This window comes from Pteropus medius, unplaced genomic scaffold (assembly GCF_902729225.1).
Source record: "Pteropus medius unplaced genomic scaffold, Ma_sr-lr_union100, whole genome shotgun sequence".
Classification (NCBI taxonomy): Eukaryota; Metazoa; Chordata; class Mammalia; order Chiroptera; family Pteropodidae; genus Pteropus; species Pteropus medius.
In genome coordinates, this window is record NW_024351732.1 from 2,054,293 (window position 1) to 2,077,122 (window position 22,830).

At 43.3% G+C, this 22,830-nt stretch overlaps 1 protein-coding gene across 2 annotated transcripts in view; it reads right to left on the reverse strand.

Annotated features, from left to right (window-relative positions):
• Positions 1 to 316: 316 nt before the first annotated feature.
• Positions 317 to 22,830, reverse strand: part of CA10 (carbonic anhydrase 10) — a 434,572-nt gene continuing 412,058 nt past the window's right edge. For both annotated transcript variants that reach the window (XM_039846400.1, XM_039846399.1), the window contains exons 7-10: positions 18,494 to 18,566; positions 5,560 to 5,714; positions 3,215 to 3,389; positions 317 to 1,626 (exon numbers count right to left, since the gene is read on the reverse strand). In XM_039846400.1, the coding sequence (XP_039702334.1) occupies positions 1,604 to 1,626; positions 3,215 to 3,389; positions 5,560 to 5,714; positions 18,494 to 18,566 (426 nt within the window). In that variant the 3' untranslated portion in view covers positions 317 to 1,603. The remainder of the gene's footprint in view (positions 1,627 to 3,214; positions 3,390 to 5,559; positions 5,715 to 18,493; positions 18,567 to 22,830) is intronic.

Genomic DNA, 22,830 nt, shown 5'->3' on the forward strand with positions numbered 1-22,830 from the left:
ATCACTTGGCTTAAGTTTTCCATATGCTTGTGAACATTCCTACTTGCACAGACCCTATATGCTGGTGCTTTCCCACTTGTGATAAAAAGGAGGGACAAAAGCTATTTTTAATTTGGCCACCGTACGAACATCCAAGTCTTCCCTTCCAGCAACTAAGCCTATATGTTTTCTCGACAGGGTATTAATTACCTGACTCTGGGAATGGCCAGACAGAGCTCTGGCTGCCCTGCTGGCCATAATGCAATTGCCCGTGGATGCAGCAAGACCAAAGACTTCAGCAGGGAATGTCCTCCTCCTTAATAAATTCAGACGTGGGTACTGGGTAACTTGTTAAACACATTTATTGATTTCTCGACAGTAACCAAACACAGTGAGTGACCATTATAAACAAGAAAAGAAAGGCATTCGTTTGTACTTTGTGAGATCCAGCTGCACCTGGAGAGAAAAGACACCCCTTTCCCAGGAATTTACAAGGCAAAATGCATTCCTTCAAGGGAGCATCACAGGGGGGATGGGGAGAATGACAGTTTTGAAACGCAAGAAATCTGTCGCCTGCTATCTCAGGCTGAAGCTCACCTCGTATGAATGATCGAGCCATGGAGTGGAATTAAAGTTATACTTGCTTAGCAAATGCATTCCTGATTGCCACAAACTCAGTAAAACTGGCTGCAAATGAACAAAACATGTAGATGAAGGAACAAGTGAAATCAAAGAATGCAGTTGCATGAAGCCGGGGCTTAGCCTGTAAGGAAGGAGAACAGACCAAAGCCAAAAAAATAAAATGAACTCGTTAAACACATTTATTGAGCTGTTAACAATAACCAAACACAATGTATGACCTTTAGAAAACAAGAAACAGCAAATGGATCAATTCTGATCTTGGCAAATCCTACTACAGATATGTGACAAAGGGGAAATAATTCAATTTCTTTATAGTCTGCGGTGATATATATATACAATGTGTATTTCTTCAATGTCTGTCCTTTTTTTTTAAATTGTTGAGTAAACAGAAGAATCAATCTAGAAATGAGTGTCCTTGAACAACTTTGTCCTAGTTTACCTGTCACCAGCACCCTCAAATGATCCTAGGACACTCTCCAAGATTACTTGATGCCAAGAACAAAGTCCGCTTGATGCTGTTGGAGCTGTGTTTTCTCCTCTCTCTCTTTTGGAAGAATTTTGTATGTACAAAGGCTGAAAAGTCTCATTGAGTAGGTTTATTAGTTCAGGAAAACAGTATCAAAATTGGAATCAGGTTAACTGGTTATTTTCTTCTAAGATCTCTTATGAATGAGCCTTTTGTTTCTGAAACTTGACTTCCCATCTTGGAGGCTGTGTGAGTGTGTATGTGTGTAGATATGTTTGCATGTATGTGTATGTCTATGAGTGTGTGTAAGTGTGTGTGTGTGAATTTGTGAGTGTGTGCAAGAGATATGTGCCTTGCCATGGTTTTGTAGACCCTTTTCATGAAGAAAGGGCCAATCCAGAGTGAATGAGGCTTGAGGGAGGGAAGGAGAGAGAAGAAAGAAGGGGACATTCTAGGTTATGCCAATTCACAGTTGTAGCATTTTCACTGAGATGGGATTCTTCTTGGCCTGGTTCCCTACTTGAGGAGCCATTCATTTACTGGAAAGAGAGAAAAAGAAAAACATACACACACACACACACAACACAAAACAAGGCATAATTGAATTAATTTGCACAGAGTTTAGAGGGTTTACTTCAAAGGGAAAGGGCAGTTTTATACATGCTTGCTTACTTGTAAAAGCTTTAGTTGCATCATCGTGCTAGTCACACTTCAAATGTTCAATAGCCACATGTGACTGACTGGTAGCTACTGGATAATGCAGATACCGAACATTTTTATTATCACAGAAAGTTCTGCTCTAGACCAGGGGTGGGCAAATGACAACCTATAGGCCAAAGTCAGCTTGTAAATAAAGTTTTTGTAAATAAAGTTTTATTGGATCACAGCCACACCCATTCATTTGCATATTATCTGTGACCTTTGTCACATTACAACATCAGAGTATGGTAGAGACTAAATAGCTTACAGAGCCTAAAATATTTACCATTGGGCCCTTAACTGAAAGTTTGCTGACCCTTGCTCTAGACTGTAAGCTCTGTATGAATGGTGTCATATCTGTCTTCATCACACTGTATCCTCATCTCCAAGCTAAGTGCCTGGCACATAGTAGGTGCACAATAAATAGGTGTTGCATAAAGAGAAGGCTCAATGAATGAGTTGAGTATTTATGTGTCTGGTAGTTCTGGCTGGAAGGGAACAGAAAATTATAGTTTTGGCACTCTGTGTGTGTCTAAGAGAGAAAAAAAGAAAGAAGGAAATGTGGGGGAAGTAGGAGAGATGAAGTGGGGGATGACAGGATAGCAGTGGTAGCTGCTCCACGAAGCTGCCTGGTACCATTTACAGCCCCCACATTATCGCTGCAAAGGGCTTCCCCATCCAGACTTTCATTCATTCCTCACGACAAGTCTGGAAGGAGATGGTATAGGGACTGTCATGAAAGAAACCAGGTCCAGAGGTATAAATGCCTTGGCTGGGTTTGCATGGTTTTTAGTGACAGAACCAGGCCCAGAACTTGGGTGTCCTCCACGACACCATTCTGTCTTCATCTTCCTTTCTGTGTTGAGGGTTTACCACCTGATCAACAGAGACTTAGTGTGTAGAAGGGAAGAGAGAGGGCTCGGTGTGGACCTGAGGGTTAAAGGCAGGAGTCATTTGGAATGCCCCCTGTAGTAAGAATAATTGTCATTTCCAGGGACATAGCACTGAAAAAAGATGCCTTCACACACATTACCTCGCCGGAGCCCAGTGAGCTGGCATCCAGAGCACCTGCCCACCTTCTAGGGGAAAAGGGTCCACTGTGCACATAACTAAAAGCTCTAATGCTTCTGGCTGTCCTATTCTAACACATAACCTTGAAAAAAATCTACCTTTCTGGACTCTTCTGTAAGATGGCAATAAAAAGCTTCTTTTGTCTGAACCAGAAGGGATTTAAAGTTTGATCTCTACCTCTATCTATAATGGCTTTATCAACAGAAAGACGGCATGCAAATGGAAGGTGGTGGTCTTAACTGTCATTTATAATCACGATTCCTACAGTGGGAGATAACGGCAGGCCTTAAAGAACAGGTCTCAGCAGGAAGACTGAGCCCTGACCTGGGTCCATTGCCCTCTGAGCCATGTACCCACCTCTATACTGAAGCTTCTGGGCTCGGTTGTTTGGACAGTCCTTCCCTTGTAAACTGAAGTTGATGTTGGTGCGGATACAGCGGTTGTTGAGTGGCTGGACAGGCCTGAAGTTGTCACTCATGCTCAGAAAGATCTGAGATGGCTGATTCTGGCTGAGCAGGCGTAAGGAATGCATCTGAGGAGAGAGAAACAGCTGTGACATCCTGTGACATCCTCTTCGATGCACTAGGAAAGAAATAAGACTGTGTAGATTGTGGCCAAGCCAGGCTGTCTGGGAATGGGCACATGAGCCCCTCAGAGACCCTGGTTCCATGGGTTCAGTTGTGCTGGAGCCCACAGATGCCTCCATGCATGGAGGGGGCTTTGCTTCTAGCTCAATAGCTCATGGAAGCCTCTGAGCGAGTCAATTACTTTCTTTTATCCTCAAATATGCCATCTGTCAAAGGAGGAAATCCAACTAGGTGTCCTCCAGGGTCTCTTTCTCTTACACCCCATAGTTCAATAATTCTCAGCAATTCAGGGAATTATCCCCTCACATGGGTATTATCCAGACTACAATGATTGGTCCAGGGGTCAGAGCGAAACTAAGCTGGATTAGTTTGGTTTCTTTGCTGTGAAATCAGGTCCAGGAGCTGGACTGAAACGTCTGTGGCATCGTTCCACCCCAGGACTGAGAAGCAAGAGAAGAGTCTCCAGCAGGAGAGAAGAATGAGGCAAAGGTGTAGAAGAGAGCAGAAATAAAGGGCTTCTAGGGTTCTGATTCCAGCAAATTCCTCTCATCAATTTCTGATCTTAAATTCTATAAGGTGCCCCAGCATCTCTTGAACAAATCCTTTTTCTAAGTTATCGGGAGGGAGTTGCTTGTCATCAAGAGTCCTAATCAATACAGATAGGATCAGGGGCTTCAAACTGTTCATATTGTTGTTGGTTTGTAAGTACAGTTGACCTTTGAACGATGTGTGGGTATGAGGTATCAATTCTCTGTGCAGCTGAAAATCTGCATATAACTTTTGGCTCCCCCCAAAACTTAGTTTATCCCTTGTTATCTATGGGGGATTGGTTACAGGACCCCCTGCGAATACCAAAATCCATGGATGCTTAAGTTCCCTAGATGAAATGGTGTAGAACAATGCATACAGTCAGCCCTCTGCTTCTGCAGATTCCCAGCCACAGACTGAAAACAGTACAGGTAATTATTGAAAAAAATCTGCATGTAAGTGGATCTGTGTTGGTCAAGGGTCAACTGTATATCTCCTGTAAAGGAGAATGGATTCTGCTTCCTTTGCTCATCTTTTCTCTGAGTTTTTATAGAATCTCATAATCAAAGAACATCGGAGCTGGAATAGATTCATGTAATTTATCCCCTCCCCCATCATAAAGGGCAGTATTTCTTTCACAAAAAGCCCTAGGAGTACATAATGAGACATTTGGAAAGCTGGCCTCAAAGGCCAGATCTCTTTGTTCTCATCTAGCTCTGAGGAATCCTAGTCAACTTTACTAGGAATACTGTGAGATGCTCTAAAAAATTCCACATTCAAATATGTTTGTAAAATGCTACAGATCATATTGCCTCCTCTTGGAGGCTGACATATGTATCATCATTTTAAAGGGCCAAGAAGTCTCCCAACAATAAAATCTATTTAACTCTTTTCTTAAACCAGTTTTTCAAACATATTTGACCATATTATCCCTTTTGCTCATTTGCTTTTTGAACACTATCTCTGTAGGACTATTTGGGAACTAATCCTGCTGTCCTTTCTCACAAAGACGGGTCAAAGGCTTCTTCAATTAGTTCATGCTAAGCCTTTTCAAATGCTGATTCTTTAAACATAGGTGCGACGAACTGAGTTATGTACCCCCACAATTCATAAGTTAAAGTCCTCACCCCCAGTACTTTAGAATATGACCTTATTTGAAAATAGTCATTAGAGATGTAATTAGCTAAGATGAGGTTACTGAGATGGGTCCTAATCCAACATGACTGGTGTCCTTATAAAAAGGAGATTTGGACAAAGAGACACAGATACAGGGAGAACACCATAAGAAGATGAAGGCAGAACGGGGGTGATGCTTCTACAAAGATCTCCAGAAACTACCAGAAACCAGGGGAGAGGCATGGAACAGACTCTTCCTTATTCCCTCAGAAGGAACCAACCCTGCTAACACCTTGATCTTGGACTTACAGCCTCTAGAACTGTGAGAAAATACATTTCTGTTATTTAAGCCACCAAGTTTGTGTTAATTTGTAAAGCAGTCCTAGCAAATTAATACAATAGGCACTCCACAAACCCAGACATTCTTCACATCATCTTCCCCATTCGCTAAAAGACCACAGAGAAGCTCACCTGCATCCTCGTTATATAGACAGGTTTGTTCATTATTATCCAACTTGCTGTCTCATAGCAGGGCGGGATAGTCATCGACCCATCATAAGTAATGAAACTAGAGGTCTCTGGATATAGTTCCTCTATATTAAGTCCCTGTAGTAAATATGCATCATCTAGAAAAGGAAATAAGAAAGACTTCAGAATTAGGTTTCTTGAAAAGGTCCTGGTATTGCTGATTGTTTTTCCCTCTTCTGATTCCAGAAGACTCTATCTGTCAGGATAGGCTGCAGTAACAAATCACAATCATTTTTAACAACAAAGGTTTATTTCTTGCTCACATACATGTCCAATTCTAGGTTGGCTGAGGACTTCCTCCATGTCACTGTTGTCCACATTCTGGGACCTAGACTCTCTGAGTAGCTGCTATCTGAACCCTTGTGAGTTACAACAACAGGAGGAGAAGAAGCATGGTCAAACATATGTGGGCCATTGAAGCTCCCATCCCGGAAGTGGTACGTTACTTTTGTATACATTTTGATATCCAAAGCAGTCACATGCCCAAGGTCGACATCACAGATGAAAGGAACCACATTCTCCCTGCAGGATGGGGCACTGACTATTGGTAGACAGAAATATAGTCTACCACAAGGACACAGAAAGAGCCAAATGCTTGGTTATGGTCATTGAGACATGGACCCATAGCACTGTAGTCAATGAAATGCACAATTAAAGGCTTTAGGACCTGTGGAAACACAGCCTGGTCACAATTCTTATTTATTAGCATTGCTTCATTAAAAAAATAAAATAATTTTAGAAAGAAAAATAAATCAGGCTAAATGTTACCGTGAGATTCAACATTTAAGTTCAAAAACTGATTTCATTTTTGTGGATCTCCTCTTTGCCAGGCCCATGCAGGTAGCCTTTATTCTTACACCTATTTGAGGTATTCACACTAATATATCTTTTATTATCGAATATGATTTTTTAATTATTAGAGATATCAGAACATATGAAACTATATGGAAAAAAGAGTGAAAAAAGAAAATAACTCAGATGATTGAAAACAACTGCCATTAATATTTTTCTGCATTTCCTTCTGTTTTTTTTTTTTTTTTATTCAATGCATTGGTTGTATTTTTATGACATTATAATGTACTGGAGTTTTCAAATCTTAAAAAATTGCAATGAACCTCTCACTCCACTCCCCATTTCTCCCCACAATCCTTTTTTGCATACCTTTGCTCTCTTCTCCTGGCTTCTAAATCACCATTTTCCTAGCCATCTTCTTGAGTTCTGTTGGTGGCTCCTAATTTTCTACCTGCTTCTCTCAATGTTGGCATTACCTGAGGATCAGTCTAAGGCTTTTTTTTTTTCTCACTCTAGACCCTCATCATAGGGTAGCCCATCTATGTTCATGGATTCCATTGCCCTCTGTACCCCAGTGATTCCAGATCTATGTCTCCAGAGGTCTTACACCCCCAGTTTGCCATGAGCATTCACCACTGTGGCCCATCCAGGAGGCCCGAAGGACACATGGCAAGGACCCAAAGCCTGGCCGTCCGAGACTGGCTCCTCCAGTCCCCCTGGATTCATGTGTGTTCTCTAATCCACATGTACGCCTCATAGTGGGAAAAAGCTAACTCTTCAGTGATTAATACAATCTTCCAAGTTTAGCAGTGTGCACATTTAGTGGTAAAAAAAAAAGACTTTCACATATAGCTGGAACCCCATATTGACCTAATGAGATTGTTCAGGCAGATAATAACATCTTCACTGAAACGACACTGAAGGTCAGAGAGGCAGAGTAATCTGCCCAAGGTCGCAGAGCTAGCTGGTGACTGCAGAGTGGGAACTGAAACCCTGACCTCCAGACCATTCATTCATTCATTCATTCATTCAACAAATGTTCACTAAGTACCTCTTTGTGCTGGGCACAGGGTTAGGCTCTGGGGATAGAGCAGTGTACAAGACAGATGTAGTGCCTGCCTTCATTCTGGTTGAAGAGACAGACAACAAATGGCAAAAATAAATATATGTAGACTGTAATATCAGGTGGTGATAAGGGCATCCTGGCCTGGCCTGTACTCACCAACTGATGCTGAGTGTTAAGGCTGCTCATCCATTTTCCTGGGCAAAGACCTCCTTCCTCTCCCATCTCTTCCTTCAGAAAATTCTCACTCAAATTCCTCTGACAAGAAAGAGCCATCTTTGCAAAGGGAACCTGAACTTCAGTGCTCCTTCATTTGTCAATTAAGAACAAATAACTGAGCCACTGGTTTAGAATGCTGTAAACATTTGCTCCATCCCAAACAGCCCCTCCTGGCCTCTGACTACACTGATGGGGTAACGGACCCTCTTCAGGGCTCTGACAACATTAATGCCCATGAAAGAGATTGGCCAACCTGGATTTGGAGACCAATCCTAGGACAAAGGACTTTCTTTCACTTTCCATTTAAATATTTCTGCCTTTCCATAACAACACCAGGGAATCAGGACAAGCCCAGGAGAGACACAGTGATTGGAACATGACCGGACTGGGTCTGCACTCTGGCCTGTGCGATTAGATGCTTCCATGACAGCGTCACGATGCCCAGAGCACACACTGATGTGATGGTCCTTGGAAGTGAGATCGGGTGCCAACACAACAGGCTTATGTTCAGTATTCATCATTGGTTTCTGTTTCTTAGGTCCCTAGTATGTGTCAGGCACTGAGCTGGGTACTGGTGAGCAGGACGTAATTAAGCGAAGGCAGTGAGGAACAACAGAGACAGTGATGTGCATCTGCACTGTGTACATTGAGAGGTTGTCGGTTCTACTTAGGGGTGGTACTCAGGAGAGGATTCACTGAGCTGACCTGAACTGCATCTTGAATGACAGGAGGTAATCAGTGAGTGTCTGGCAGGGTCGTGGCTGTCAAGGGCACTGGACAGTCATGCTAGACAAAGAGCTAAGGACATACAGAGCAGTGCACACCCGGGGACAGCTAGAGTGTGGGTGAGAAATGAGGCTGGAGAGTCAGCACAGGCCACACCCAGAAGGTCCTTCTCTGCACTGTTAGGAGTTTGGTCTTCATCCTGTGGGCAATGCAGAGCCACTGAAGAGTTTTAAGCAGGGGAGTAGCGTGATCAGATTTGCACTTAATGATGCTATGCTGACGGTGCTTTGGCATGAAGATTAACATATTGAGTAAGAGAAGGAAGCATTTGGCACATCTTTATTGAAGGTCAATGTGATTTGTTTAACTAAGCTTGCACTCGGAGCGCACTGGGTACTCTAGCATGCTGCCATTATTGTGTCTTATTTTATTTGGAGTGGTCGAAAGGAGGGAAGGAAAGAGGCAGTAGAATGAGGATTGGTGTGTCCGTGTATGTGTGTGGGGGCTGGGGGGGAGCAGGCTAGACGCAAGAGGCAAAATGCCACGATGTTCATGGATTTAATCCTCACAGTAGGGTAACAACACGCTTCCAAAACACTGTTTGATCCGTGTCTCCTGTGAGATGCAACAGTCATCAGAGAATGTGATCCCTGTTCACTAACTTGGTTATTTCCATGATTCTCGCTAATACTCATACTTCACCTTTTGCCCTTTTTATTTCCTCACACTACAGAACTTGGAAAAACCCAGTGTGAAGAGTGTGAGCTTTAGACTCAGACCTGAGTGTGAGGGCCGACTCTGCGGCTCACCATCTGGGTCGCCTTGGATGTGAGACTATCTGAGTCTCAGTTTCCACATCTACAGAATGCAGATGGCTGGAGTAGGCAGTAGACTGTGTGTCTCCCGTCCCCAATTCATATGTTGAAGTCCTAACCCACAATGTGATGGTATTAGGAAGCAGGGCCTTTGGGGGTGATTAGGTCATGAGACCGGAGCCCCCAAGAATGGGATTAGTGCCCTTATAGAAACGACTCCAGAGAGCTCTCTCATCCTCTTTCTGTCATGTGAGAACACAGCAAGAATTCTGCAAACCAGAAGGGGGTTCTCACCAGAACCCACCCATGCTGGCACCCCAATCTTGGACTTTCAGACTCCAGAACTGTGCGAAGTAAATTTCTGTTGTTTATATGGTACTTTGTTATAGTACCTTGAACTAAGACAGAGTACTTGCCTCAGAGAGGAGGAACAAACGAAATCACGCTTTTTCATTTCTTGGCACGGGGCCCGACCTGTAGTAAGTACTCAGTGATGCTGGGGAGCATTGCTATTACTCCTTACGTCCTGGGATGTCCTCACCTAGCTTCTCCAGGATAACCACAGCTTGACCTCCCTGAGGCCTTCTGGTTCCACTCAACTGGGTGGTCCATACCTTCCTTTTTCACTGTATTTACCGAACTAGCTTGCTAACTACTTACCTTTCTTAGTGTCCTAAGCCCTAAGCCTCAGCATGCAGTCCACCACAGAGTGGGTGCTCAATAAACAATGGTTGAATGAATGAATGAAATGGTTTCTGTCCAGCAGCTCCACCTGCTGGTGGTACTGAGCATAAACCAAGGGAGGAAAAGGCAACATCGTCTGTCAGGCGATGGGGAAAATTCTCGGAGGCTCCAGTCTGTACCACTAACTTAAATGCATGCTGCCCACCATCACCCCTATATATCACACCCCAAGATATCAGAGTGACACTGAGACTGCTTCCCATCTCCATATGGCATTACCGTGTTTCTATGCCAAACACACCTGAACCCTCATATTTACATTACCGAAATTGTTGTGCATTTAACATGTCATGTTTGTCCTCACCACTCTGCCTCAAAGCTTGCCATTAAATCAGTGTTCTACCTTTTAGGGGTTGGAATTTGAGAACCATATGCTACGTTTTTACGTCTTCTTTTCTCTCTATGGAGACTTCCTCGGTGTATTTGGCAGGACAAAAACAATGGAACACAAGAAAAGAATATGGGCAAATCCAGCAGTTTTCAGGCCTAATATCAAGGACCACTGGGATGTCTTCCATGGCTGACCAGGCCAGGAACTAATTATTACCCACGGACTATCTAGTCCATGCAGCAGCCAGCAGAAAAAATTGGTTTGGCACTGTAAACCGAAAGGAGCCTGCTCTCCCAACTCTCACGGTTCTACACATTAGTAAGGGTGACGAAGATCTAGAGGAGGTCAGAGTTGTTTATGAGCAGAGAGAAACAAATGTAGGGTGAAGCTCTGAGGCCAATGGGGTGATCATGCATGCCTCTGCTTGCTTTAAGGGTATTTCCTAAGAAGAGGTGATGGCAGAATTTCAAATAAACTTTCATGGATAGTTTTATAGAGAGGTTTTCTATCTGTCTATTCTATCTATCTATCTATCCATCCATCTATCTATCTATCTATCTATCTATCTATCTATCTATCTATCTATCGATCGTCTTCCTACCTATCTATCTATATATCATCTATCATGTATCATCATCTATCATCTATCTAAGGAGAATATAGTGTATAGAAGACAAAGCCCTGTACTTCAAGCGGGAGTTTTAATTCAAGTTTAAGTTCTAATTGTGGCTTTGCCAGTAATTTACTCTTCCTTCATGGCTAAGTCATGTAACCTCTTATTTGGGGGCACCAGACTATTCTGGATATTTCTAAAGTCATCTTCAGGTCAAAAAAGTCTAGAAACCCCAAAACACCCTACAATAGAAACAAGTTTATGTAGACAAATTTATCTTGAGTAGGACAAATTTTTGTAATTTTGTAATTTTTTGTGTTGGCTATATCTTTATAATACAAGAAGACCCCATGGATAATCAATAAGTATAGAATATTTATGCAACATTTATAAACTAACTTTTTTCTTTCAAATGACTGTAGAAGTTGACAGCTGTGCTCTTGATTTTATGACAAGCTCTTGCTGAATCTTATCATTTCTGTTATGCTGAGATTTTAGTCAGGGACACAATTCCCAAGTTGACTTTAAAATTTTTTTTTTTCTTTTTTTGTCTAAGAGAAACACACTATGATGAACTACCTAGAACCACACAGTGTGGGGCCCTTCCCTTAGTCTGGGCTTCAGTGGCTGCCTCTGTTAAATGCATGGTGTTTACTTATGTGGACCACTGATGACATTTAATGTTGCCTGGCTTCCTGCTTATGAAGTTCCCATTCAAAGAGAATGATGCCAATGAAAAAACGGCTTGGCAGTTCCAGAGATCAATACTGGACTTGCTTCTGATCAATATGGAACTATTTGGCAACTTTCTCAAATAGAATGACATTTCTTCTTGTAATCTGAGGCCCATTCAACTGAAATGAAAAAAGGCAATTATTAAAGCATAAAGTAATATGATTTTTTGTTTTACACAAACAATAAATGAAAAAAAGAGCCTCTGAGTATTGAATTCATGATGTAGGCCACAGCTTTTCTGTCTCTCGCTGACTCACTGACTCGAGTTACTACTTTGATTGCAACACAAGAAAGGGTGTGCTGCATTGTGCATTCTGTGAAAACATTTCCAAAGCCATTCCTTTGAAATGAAAGTACAAGTTCAATTAAGCATAGGAAAGGCACCGGGAGCAATATGCTTAAAATCCCCAGTGATATTTCATCACATTTAACACAGCATACCTCCGAGGAGCAGGAGCACAGAATACTTTCTGAGGAACTGAGAATTATAAGGCAGGTACAAGTTGGTCTGCCTTTGCCTACACACTCATCTTTTAGCTCGGATGGGGGTGGGAGGCTAGAGCAAAGTTATTAACAGGCAAGACTGTAAAAAGATGTTTTAAAAGGAACTCGTATTGTGTGTCAAAATATCATGTTTAAAATCTCTCCTCCAAACGCCTTCAGTCGTGTCTTTATTTCCTTGGTGGAAATATGTTAAGACAATAGCCAGACCCCTTCAAATTTGGAATCTGTGATATTTTGGATTGTTACTGGACCGAAGTTCACCGTTGTATTTATTTACTATCTATGGAATGAATGGAGTATGAGAAACAGAAAGAGAAGAAGCTACTAAAATGATACAGTGTCCTAGGACATTGGAAGAAAGAGTTCATTCATATGTAATGTTCTAATAACGACTCCCTCTTACCCATTTAAGATTCCTCTTTGCACTCCATTAGTCACTGGTTTCACCACTTTAAAATATCATAAAATTAAAAAAATAATGCTAGCTCAATAAAGTCACATGGATACTAAAATGATAAGAATGTTACCTTTTATATAGGGGCTCTGTGCCCACTAATTAATTAACACAAGGAAAATGGAGAGATATTGGCATTATTCCAAAACACTACATTAAAAAAATTAGAATACTGTGAGTAAATTATCAATATTTCCTCCCAAAAATCCATTCAGAAAATCTACTCTCTAATGTCATGATTTCAGTCTTGACTCTCAATCTGTTGCAGGGGAATTTAACTTTAATAAAATGGATTTTCTTTAGAAGATTTTCTAAAATCAGCCTGAGATTAATTCAGGCTGGTCTTTTCCACTGTTGGTCCGGGTTAGTGAGAGTGCTATAAAATTTGCTCAGATGTATGAAATGTTAACTTTCACGGAAAGTCGTGGCACCGTCCCAGGCCGTGACCACCCACTGTGTGAGTTCACACATGGGAACTGTGCTTCATTTAAAGCAAGTACGTTGTTGCCTGTGTGCCCTGTACTGTCTTTATCTTAAACATATTTTTTATTTGGCATCATAGTGACCTACCACCCACCCTTCATGAAGCTGAATTTAATGACCTTCGAAGTTTAGGACAATTTAGGAACACATGAAATTAGGCACAGAGTTTATACCTGTCATCGTCCGGGCACCTGACTCATTATCTTGCTTGATCCTCTCCCAAACCCTCTCACTACCGGTGTTAATATCCTCATTTTACCGATGAGGAAATCTCAACGTCAGAGATGTTAAGAAACTCGCCTGAAGCCACACAGCAAAGGAAGTGGTAGCCAGGAGCCCAAGTCCACTTAGTTACAGCTCTTTTCACTAGAATACATTGTTTCCCATAGTATGGTGGATTTCACCAGCTTGATATCTGGCTTCCAAAATTCCCAGTCTTTTGGCAAGATTCTCCTTTCTTCCTTTTATAGATTCCCTGGTGCTGGTTTCTTAACAAGCTCAATCAAGTAATTTTGCACAATTTCTTTTTTACCCCTAGTCATCTAATCTGTGGTCAAACCAAGCAAATGGACCGTGTCCCTGCTAGCTGTCATTTTGTGGTGGTTTCACCCCATGCTCCCATGCTTACTCTTGCCTCCTCACAGCTCCTCAGCTAGTTGATGAGACAGTCACACAAGAGCCTCTTCCAAGGTGGGATTTAAAAGATATCTTTAGAATGATTTGCAATCCTAAGTCATGAGGATTTGAGCTACTCTCAAAAGTGAGGACATGTCCGCCTCTCTTCTCTATTTATTCTCACTCCCATGATTTCACCCAAGTTTAAATGCCATCTGGATATCAGTGACTTCCATATTTATATCTTCGGTTCCCTCTCCTGAAATCCAGACTCATATCCAACTGCTTACTCCACACCTCTTCTTGGATGCCCCATAGATCTCAAGCTTAACATGTATGAAACTTCTAACTCCCTTCCCACCCACAAATACGCTTCATCCACAGTCTTCTCATCTCAGTCGATGGAAATGTCTTCCTTCCAGTTGCTCAGGCTAAAAACCTTACAGTCATCCTTGAATTCTCTCACTCACATCACACATCTGATCTATAAAGAAACCTCTTGGCTCTTCCTTCAAAATATACCAAATCATTTCTCTCCACCTCCCCCACACCAGCCTGGTCACGGTCCACACTGTCACATCATTTGGGGTGCTGCAACCATCTCCCAACTTTTATCCTTGCCTGTCTCTAGTCTATTCTCAATCGAGCAAACAGAGTGATCCTTTTGTCAGCGATCATGTCACACTCTCTGCTCAAAGTCTTAGATTGATTCTCATTACGATGGCCTCCTCATCAGGGAAAGACTGACTCCATGACTTCTCTGGTTATGATGAGTGCCAATAACGGCAGTGCCACCGTGTCCCTCTGGATGACACTGATTTCCACCAGTGGTCCCTCACCAGGGCACAGCCAGGAGTTGCAGAGAGTTTAGGATGGTATGAGCCTGAACTTTCAAAGTGCCTATAGGTTCTGTGGTTAGTTTATGTCCTTTCTGAGCAGAAACAAATGGAAAAAGCAAAAAGATGGCTCTTCAGACTGAACCCAAGTTAGAATTAAGAGAAAAACACGCCAACAAATTTCATGAAGAATGACAACCTTGTGGAACCAAGCTGCCCTATCTGGCCTGCAGACCTGACGCTGGCAACAGAGCCCTCACAACCGACCCACAGACACAGCAGTGAGACAGCAATGCTTATCACTGAATGCTTGCTTATTATGCAGAGTTGCTAACTTAATAGCCACTTACGAGATGTGTGTCCTTGTCAAATGACTTCATTCTTGGAGCCTTGGTTTCCTCATCTGCAAACTGGGATAGCAATAGTACCTATTTGGAAGGTAGGTGCTTTGTGAGCACTATGTAAGGTGCTGCATGGAAAAAGCTCTTGGCACAGGGTCTGGAGTACAGAAAGTGCTCAGTTAGCATCACTTCCATATTCCTGATGCTCGCTCAGTATGTTGTAGACTGGGTACCACATCTAAGAGACGGGATAAATTGGAACTATGCTGGGCTGTAATTCTGTGTTGCAGCAGCTGAATGGGCTGGTTGGGAGAGTGGGTGGGGGTTGAAGTCAGGTGTCCCTGGGTAGTGTGGTGGGGTGGCAGCGAGGGGAATTGATTTATTTGTCTTAGAAGTATGAAAGCAGGGTACCCTGAAAGGTGCCACTGAGCAGGTGGTGTTGTCTTCCTCTGGATTGGAATCCATGGGCCGAGGCCAGCATCACCTGCTACATTCTGCAGAGCCTCTGGAGAGACTTGCAGGCTTGTATTTCCCACCCACTGGCTGCATCCCAGTGAATGACTTCTGTTTCAGAAACTCCCCTGCTTGCCGCCTGGCCAGCCTTCCACAGGCTGTCTGCCTCAGGGAGTTTAGCTGAAGGGAAGAGTGCTGGTGCTTTCCTGCTGAGCAAATCAGTTCCTTCAGCCACAGTGTTCTGGCCATAGCAGTGTCTACGCCATTTTCACGTGTAGGGGCCATCATTATCTCCGTGGTGTCATTCCTTCAGGTATGTGATAAATGTGCGACCGGGAACACCTCCATTTTTCCCCAATGAGTGCAAGAGCACAAAATATCTGTGATTAGGGGTCCTAAAGCAGTTACCTCTCCCCACGGGGGTCTCTTTATCTTCCTTAAGTTCTCTTTTCGTTTCCCTTGCCCTTGACAGATAGATTATGAGGGACAGAAGTAGGGGAGACTCCTGTTGTCTTCTACGTGCATTTCTAGAAGGTGTCTCAAGAAATGCTGAGGACGTTTCTTTAAATACATCTTCTGTGTATACTCCTCAGCATGGCATCAAGACCCTTCAAGATCTGGCTCCAGACCATCTTTCCTGTCATCTCCTCTGCTATTCGTTCCTCCATAAATTCAGGCCGTCACCAATGTTTACTGAGTATACAGTTAGATGAAGAGCTGATGAAGACAGTTCCTATCTTTGAATTCTTCATAGTCCTTTTAATGGCTGCACATAACATTGATTAACTGTGCCCATTTGAGAATGTTTCCTTCTCCCATATATAACCCTTCCTTTGACTATTCTACCATTCCTTCCTTCCTTCCTTCCTTCACCCTTTAGCCCCTTCTATTCCTTCCTTCTTCCTCACCTCCCTCCTCCCTCCTTCCTCCTTCTTTTTTTTTCTTTCCCAGGCAAATAGTTATTCATCTATTCCGTCCTTATTTGAATGACACTCCACTTTGTGCAACATTGCCATGTAATTCTAAGTAGATTTTCTGTGATCTGAAAGAATTCTCTTCATATTTTTAACACTGAACTTGTAACGCAGATCCTTATAGTACACTATGATATACCTGTCTCCCCAACTAGAGAGTGAGGACCTCAGGGACAGGAAACTTGTTCTATTGCTCTCTGTATATCCTGGCACTCAGTAACATTCACGGAGCTAGTGAACAGATGAATGAAGGCTTTAACATTGCTGCCCACTTCAGCTGTTGCCAAAGTGTGCCTTCTCAGTTCCCACGGACACGATAGGGGTAGCAGTCAGCAGGGACACCTCATTTGAAATAGATAAAGTTGAAGTTTCTCTTAGCCACAAAACAGCCATCCATCATTGGTCCCAACAAGATCTGTCGCCCTGGCTCTCCAGCCCCTATTTGCACCAGAATCAATACCTGTTCCTGAGGACAGCTTCCCACAGCAGACCACATGGGTGCTTTCTTCTTCAGCAGCAGCCACATCACTTAATATAATTAATCAGACCAGTGCTGGGGGTGGGGCGGCGAGAAAAGTTCCACTAATGGTGGACTCTGCAGCTGGTAATCTGTTAGATTGTATATTGGGGCTTAATGTGTGATTTCACAGCTTTTCACAGTCTCTAAACTGCAAATTCGAGATTATTTGAAAACATTTTATTTAATTTTCATGCTTTTTTAAATCAAAAAGTTAAAAGACTAATAATCTTTTGTAGGCAGTTATCAAATATGCTATTTGCAAACGAGGCAGAAACGTCTTCCTTAGCTGAGCAATCTAGGTGTGCACTTCGGACTCTACAGGCACATGGATGAAGGGCAGGATGGTTCTGGAGACAATTTAATTCATTCTTCTAGGTGATGTCCATCTAGGTGGAATGCAGTTCTCTGGGTTCATTCATCACTCCTACCTACTGTTCCCACCCCCACCCTCTTCATATGAGAGTAATTTGGCAGTGGGTACCTGTGGGGAGAGCTTGTGCCTGGGCCACCTTTTTATTCTGGTAGGCTTGCTAGTTGTCTGTCATGGGGCAAGTGTGCAGGAAATGTTTGCTGAATGAATGAATAAACGAACAGGAAAAGGTTCCCCATACTCTCCTTCCAGCAGTCCAAAGTGAGACCTGTAAACATTCACTCTGTCTTTTCCCTGTTACCATGGGAAGTAGAAGCAGCAGGCACAGCTGAGCTCCTCACTTGCTGGAGGACACGCCAAGGGGGTATGGAGTGTTAGAATGTTTGCACACTGCTTTTAACTTTTGCAAAAACCATCACTTACCTATTGCTTGATTCAGAATCCTAGACCCAGAAGGACCTTAGAAACCTGAAGTTCAGCTTCCTCATTTTACAGATGAGGAACAGTCGAAATAAGGAAGCTCCTTGCTTAAGGACAAAATCAGGATTTGAATCTTACTTTCCTGCTCACTCCTAATTAGATAATTTTTGTGTGTGTGTGCTGACTTCTTTCATCTCTTGGTGTGCGCTATTTCACATAACTTTTCCCAAATCCTGCAACTTCTGGGATTGCTGTAAATGGCAGTGGCACCTTTCCCCTCTTCTATCTTCAATTTTGTACTGTTTTCTCTTTTCTGCTTAAAGATTCTAGGGATAACACACTTGGGAAACCCAAGACACTGGACAGAGTCCTCTAGATCGGTAGTCATACTCGAGAATGAAGAACGATGCCATCTTGCCTCCGACTGAAAGGGAGACCCAGTGACGCAGAGAGGAAGATCTGACCAGAAGGCCTCTGTAAGTGCTTTGGTTGTATCCCAACTACCTGGTGAATGCTTTTTCCACCACATAATTGGCAAAGGCTCAAACATGGCCAGCTGACATGGTTGAGTTTGTCAGCTAGTAGAGTCCCCCAGCTCATTATCAATCCATGGGATAATGATGACCGTCATCATAATAATCATTATCGCCTTAGGCAGGCGTGGATGACAAAGACACCCCAGGGACTTCTGTTTGAAATGAGCTGCTTCTTAGCCAACCCTGACTCTCCAGAGTGGCTTTCTACAGAATTAAAGGATCATGAAGCTGAAAGGGGCCCTTGGAGATCATCGGATTTGGCTTTCTGCCTTCCTTCATAAAGGACTAATCTTTATAGAATAGTTGTTATGTAGAAAATTGAATCGAACTTACTTTTATATGTTATTCTTGTGATAGTGTCTCTGTTGAGCATTCGATTAAGAAATGGGTTTGATGAATCAGAAACCTAGGGGAGAAAAGAAAATATTAATGACCGGGCAGTACTATTCCAAGATAAACGTTGCCTCCACACATTTGCTTATTCATCATGTTCCTAAGTGTAAACCACATACCAGACACTATGATGGCTGGAAATTCAGAGATCAAACATACAGACTCTGTTCCCCAGAAACCCCGGTCTAGAGAAAGAAGACAGGTAAGTAAACAAATGGTTATAATGCAGTATGAACAGCGCTATGATAGTCACAGGTGTGATGATGTTAGGGGAGGATCACCTACCTGGGGAATCTGGAGAGCCAGGGCATGTGATGAGTCTTGAAGGATGGGGAGAAGTTAGCAAAGGACTTTGGCGGTAGAGTGTTGCAAAGAAGGAAGGGTAAGGAAAAATATTACGTACAGAGGATCTGCACATACATCGACATGGGAGGACTAGCCATGCTCAGGCAAGTGTTTTGGGATAGTTGGAGCTGAGTATAGAGGAAGAATGGGAGGTGAGGCCAGAGGGGTAGACAAGGGCTAGCTCATGCTTTGAATGTCATGTTAAGGAATTTAAACTTTATTCTGTTGAGATGAGGAACCATCAAAGGGTTTTAAGCAGAGGGTAGGGAGTGACATGTTAGGAAGGGGACAGTAATCTAAGTAGAGAATGAGAGAGAAAGAGTACCCATAACAAGGTATCAGGGGGTAAAAACAAATCTCTAAGAAGTATTATAGAAACTTATATCACTGCTTATTATTGCACGAATCGAATATATCATAAGCCTTGCCAAGCAATCATCCCATCCATCCATCCATCCATCCATCCATCCATCCATCCATCCATCCATCTATCCATCCATCCATCCATCCATCCATCCGTCCATCCATCTATGCATCCATACACCCAATAAATATTTACCAAGTGCCCTTAATGGGCCAAACTTTGTACTAGATGTTCAGGGATCAGTTCCCATTTTATGCTCATGCCCTTAGGTCTCTAAATTTCTTCTTTGAGAGAATGAGTCAAGCTTTAAGGGGTTTAAGCCAGGGAACCACCATTTTAGAGACTCAGCCTTTTCTGAGGTACCATTGTTCATCCTAGCCATTTCTCTGCTACCTTTCTCGGCTCAGTTCTGCTCTGTAATTTACGCCTCGGGTGCTAATCGGATGTTGTGACACATCCACATTTTAAAATTGATTTATTCCGAGGGTTGGGAAAATGGCAGCAGATGATTATTATTATTAGATAAGCAACAGGTAATTTTTAGTTTGGAGAAAGCACAGACTGTTTATTTCCCTGCCATCTGTCTCTCCTTTCCCACAGTTTCCTGGGCATGTTGTGGTGAGACATACACCAAAGGAGCTGGGTGAGCGACAATGGAGCGACAACGCTCAGTGGAGATTGTAAAAACCCACCCACAAACAGAGAAAAGTCCCCACTCGGACACCGCTGCGCCCCAGAACCTTTAGTGACACATCCAGCTTCTACCTTGCCATCCTCTTCAGCCATCTAAAAAGGTAGCTTGAAGCCACCTGTGTGTGCCAATGTACCCCATGGAAGGAGGAGAGCCACAATATAATGTCGCGGCAGGTAAGGAATCTGCCATGTCCCTTAATCGAGTGCCTTGGGCTCCTGGTACCCAGTGAGTCTGGGCAGTGCTGACGTTGGGACTGGACCCTTTTGAGTTGATTAAAAATAATTGAAAAATTTCCAAAGTGCACACAGATGATTTGTGGGCTCCAGTGTGTTGGCTGCGTGGGTGAGAGGATAAAATATGTACTTGGTATAAGTGAGCTTAAGTGGGAAGTTAATGGTGTGTGATTGAGCAGCAATTACAGCCAAATCTCCGTTCCCTGTGGTCATGGAAAGGATGGGAGATTAGGAGGGGGCGGAGATAAATAAAACCCACAGATAAACAAGTCTCTTATTTTAGCCAACAGCTCCAATGCTTCTACGGCTCAGCTTTTGGCTAGGGCGACATCTCTAGGGCTCAGATGACCTGGATGTACAGGCCTCTCATTTTCTGTTCCTGGCCACCCTGCAGGGGGCTGGGCAGCGGGGGCAGAAGGATCAGAAGGAGGGGACGCCTACCAGAGGCTGTGTGCTCTTAGAGACCAAGGGCTTTCTTCATTTTATTTCTAGGTGCCAGTGCCTAGCACATGGCCAGCCTGTGTCTCACACTCTGTTGGTACTTTGGTATTAGTATTAGTGAATGACAAGTCACAGCTTGGGCAATTCACTGTGGAATGCCTGAAAGTCGATTATGTGGGACAATGATAGAAATGCTGTGGCTTATTTTGAGATCTAGCCAGAAAGAATGGATAAACTAAGGGGCAAATTGGCCTGAGAAGATACAGGAACTCGTCATTGTCCTTTCACTGATCTCAGGGTTGGGGGCATAAATTCCTCCCAACAACCCGTAGCGTCAGTAATCTCGGTGGAGTGAGTGTTTCTATCAGAGTCTGTGAGACATACCAGCAGTTTGCTATTGAGGAGGCTGATTTCCTGGGGTATCAATCACCCTGTCAGCGGCAATGTGCCTGTATTTCCAGGATGACATTCAGTAGTCCTTACTCAGTAGTGAGGCAAAGTCAGGGGCCAAGGCTGAGGCACCCACCAAAGGACAAGAGTTGCTGGGAAGCCCATGTTGGTCATGGCAGTTACTCATGGAAGCCACAGGGAGATGAGCACCTGGACAGGTATGACCCAATATAGTGACATATCTGCAGGCCTGGATTGAAGGCACTGGGTGGTTATCAATGTCATAACTGGGGCTGGATGAAAGATATAGAATTTGTCCAGTGCTTGTGGGCATCATGAGGCTGTGGGGGAGAAGGTTTTGTTTTCTCTCTTTTAAATCTGTGTTGTGCTCTCCCAGCTCTGCAGTGGGGTGGGGCATGGAGTGTGAACAAGGTCATCAGCGTTACCATCAAGCAAGACCTGGGCTGTTACGAGCTATGTGAACTTAGGTGGAATGCCCAAGAGTCTCAAACATTTTCCTCATCTTGAAGATAGGAACACCAATGCCCACCCCATGGATTTATTAGGGTTAAATGATATAATGTATGTAAAGTACTTATCTCAGTACCTGACATTCAGAAATGTACTGCATATTATAACAGGGTCTGGGATGATGCCAAGAAGTGTAGAGCAGGGACTGGGAGGACCAACTGCTTTGGGATGTCACATCAGGTCCTATGAAGGCACGGTAGCCTACGAATATGCTTACCTGAGTGCAAGTCCCTTCTTATCTTTTCTGATCACAAGCTAGAGGAGTCTGGCATTGGTGGCCAGGGGCAGCAACATGTCATAGATTCCTCTGACCAATAAGATAGCTCTGACCAGACCGAGGTGAGGGAGAGAATGTTAGTAGGAGGCATAGATTTTTGAGAGGGATGACCAGGCAAGGCAAAGCACCTACTGTAAAGGGTGATGCTTTTGAGGAGGGAGAAGGAATAGTGCCTGGGGTGGCCCATACCCATTCTTCTGAGCAATGATTATGTCATCACGAGAACTCTATTCAACCCCCCTAGTGGCAAATGCTTGATTTCTATTGATCATCTTCATCAGATTCCAAGTTCTCATTGGGGGACTTCCTCTAATAATCTGGCCAAAAATTCCCACGGGGTTAGCACCGTGACTGCCAGCTTCTGGAAATGCCATACATTGCTTTTTTCTCCTTTCTTTTGCAATTGGAAAGACAGTTTCTTTTTTTTTTTTCTATCTTCCTTTAAATTTGCATATGTATTTCACTCTCCATCTGTCAAAAATGTTAAAGGTAATTACCTTTTAACAAATTAGAATTGCTTTGGTTGGAGATTTGTTGTTGTTGTTGACTATTAGGAAGATGTGGAGCCTCCCTAGGGTGTCACAAAGTCAGCACTGGTTATCTTTGCTTAATTTTTCCCTGGGAGGGGATGCTTATGAGAGAGAGAGAGAGAGAGAGGGAGAGAGAGAGACGGGGGGGCGGGGAAGATAATACTCAGAGCAATTGTGGAGAAGCTGGAAGGCGCTGTTTAGTGCAGTACCTGGAGGAGAAGGACGTCTCACATTTTTCTTGTATCTTTTTTTCCAAGGGGCAACTTATGGGCAAGGCTTTAATCTTGTGGGGTATAAGTGAGCCACTCTCTCCCCTTCTATTATATCCTTCTGATTCTTCTGCATGAGGTGGGACCTGAAGTCTACTCCTAGATCCAGCACCATTTTTCTCTCTAGGGCAGAAGCTGCTGCATCCTCAACCCTGATGCTCTGAAATGGAACCCACTGTTTTTGCCTCTCACTGAGAGGGACT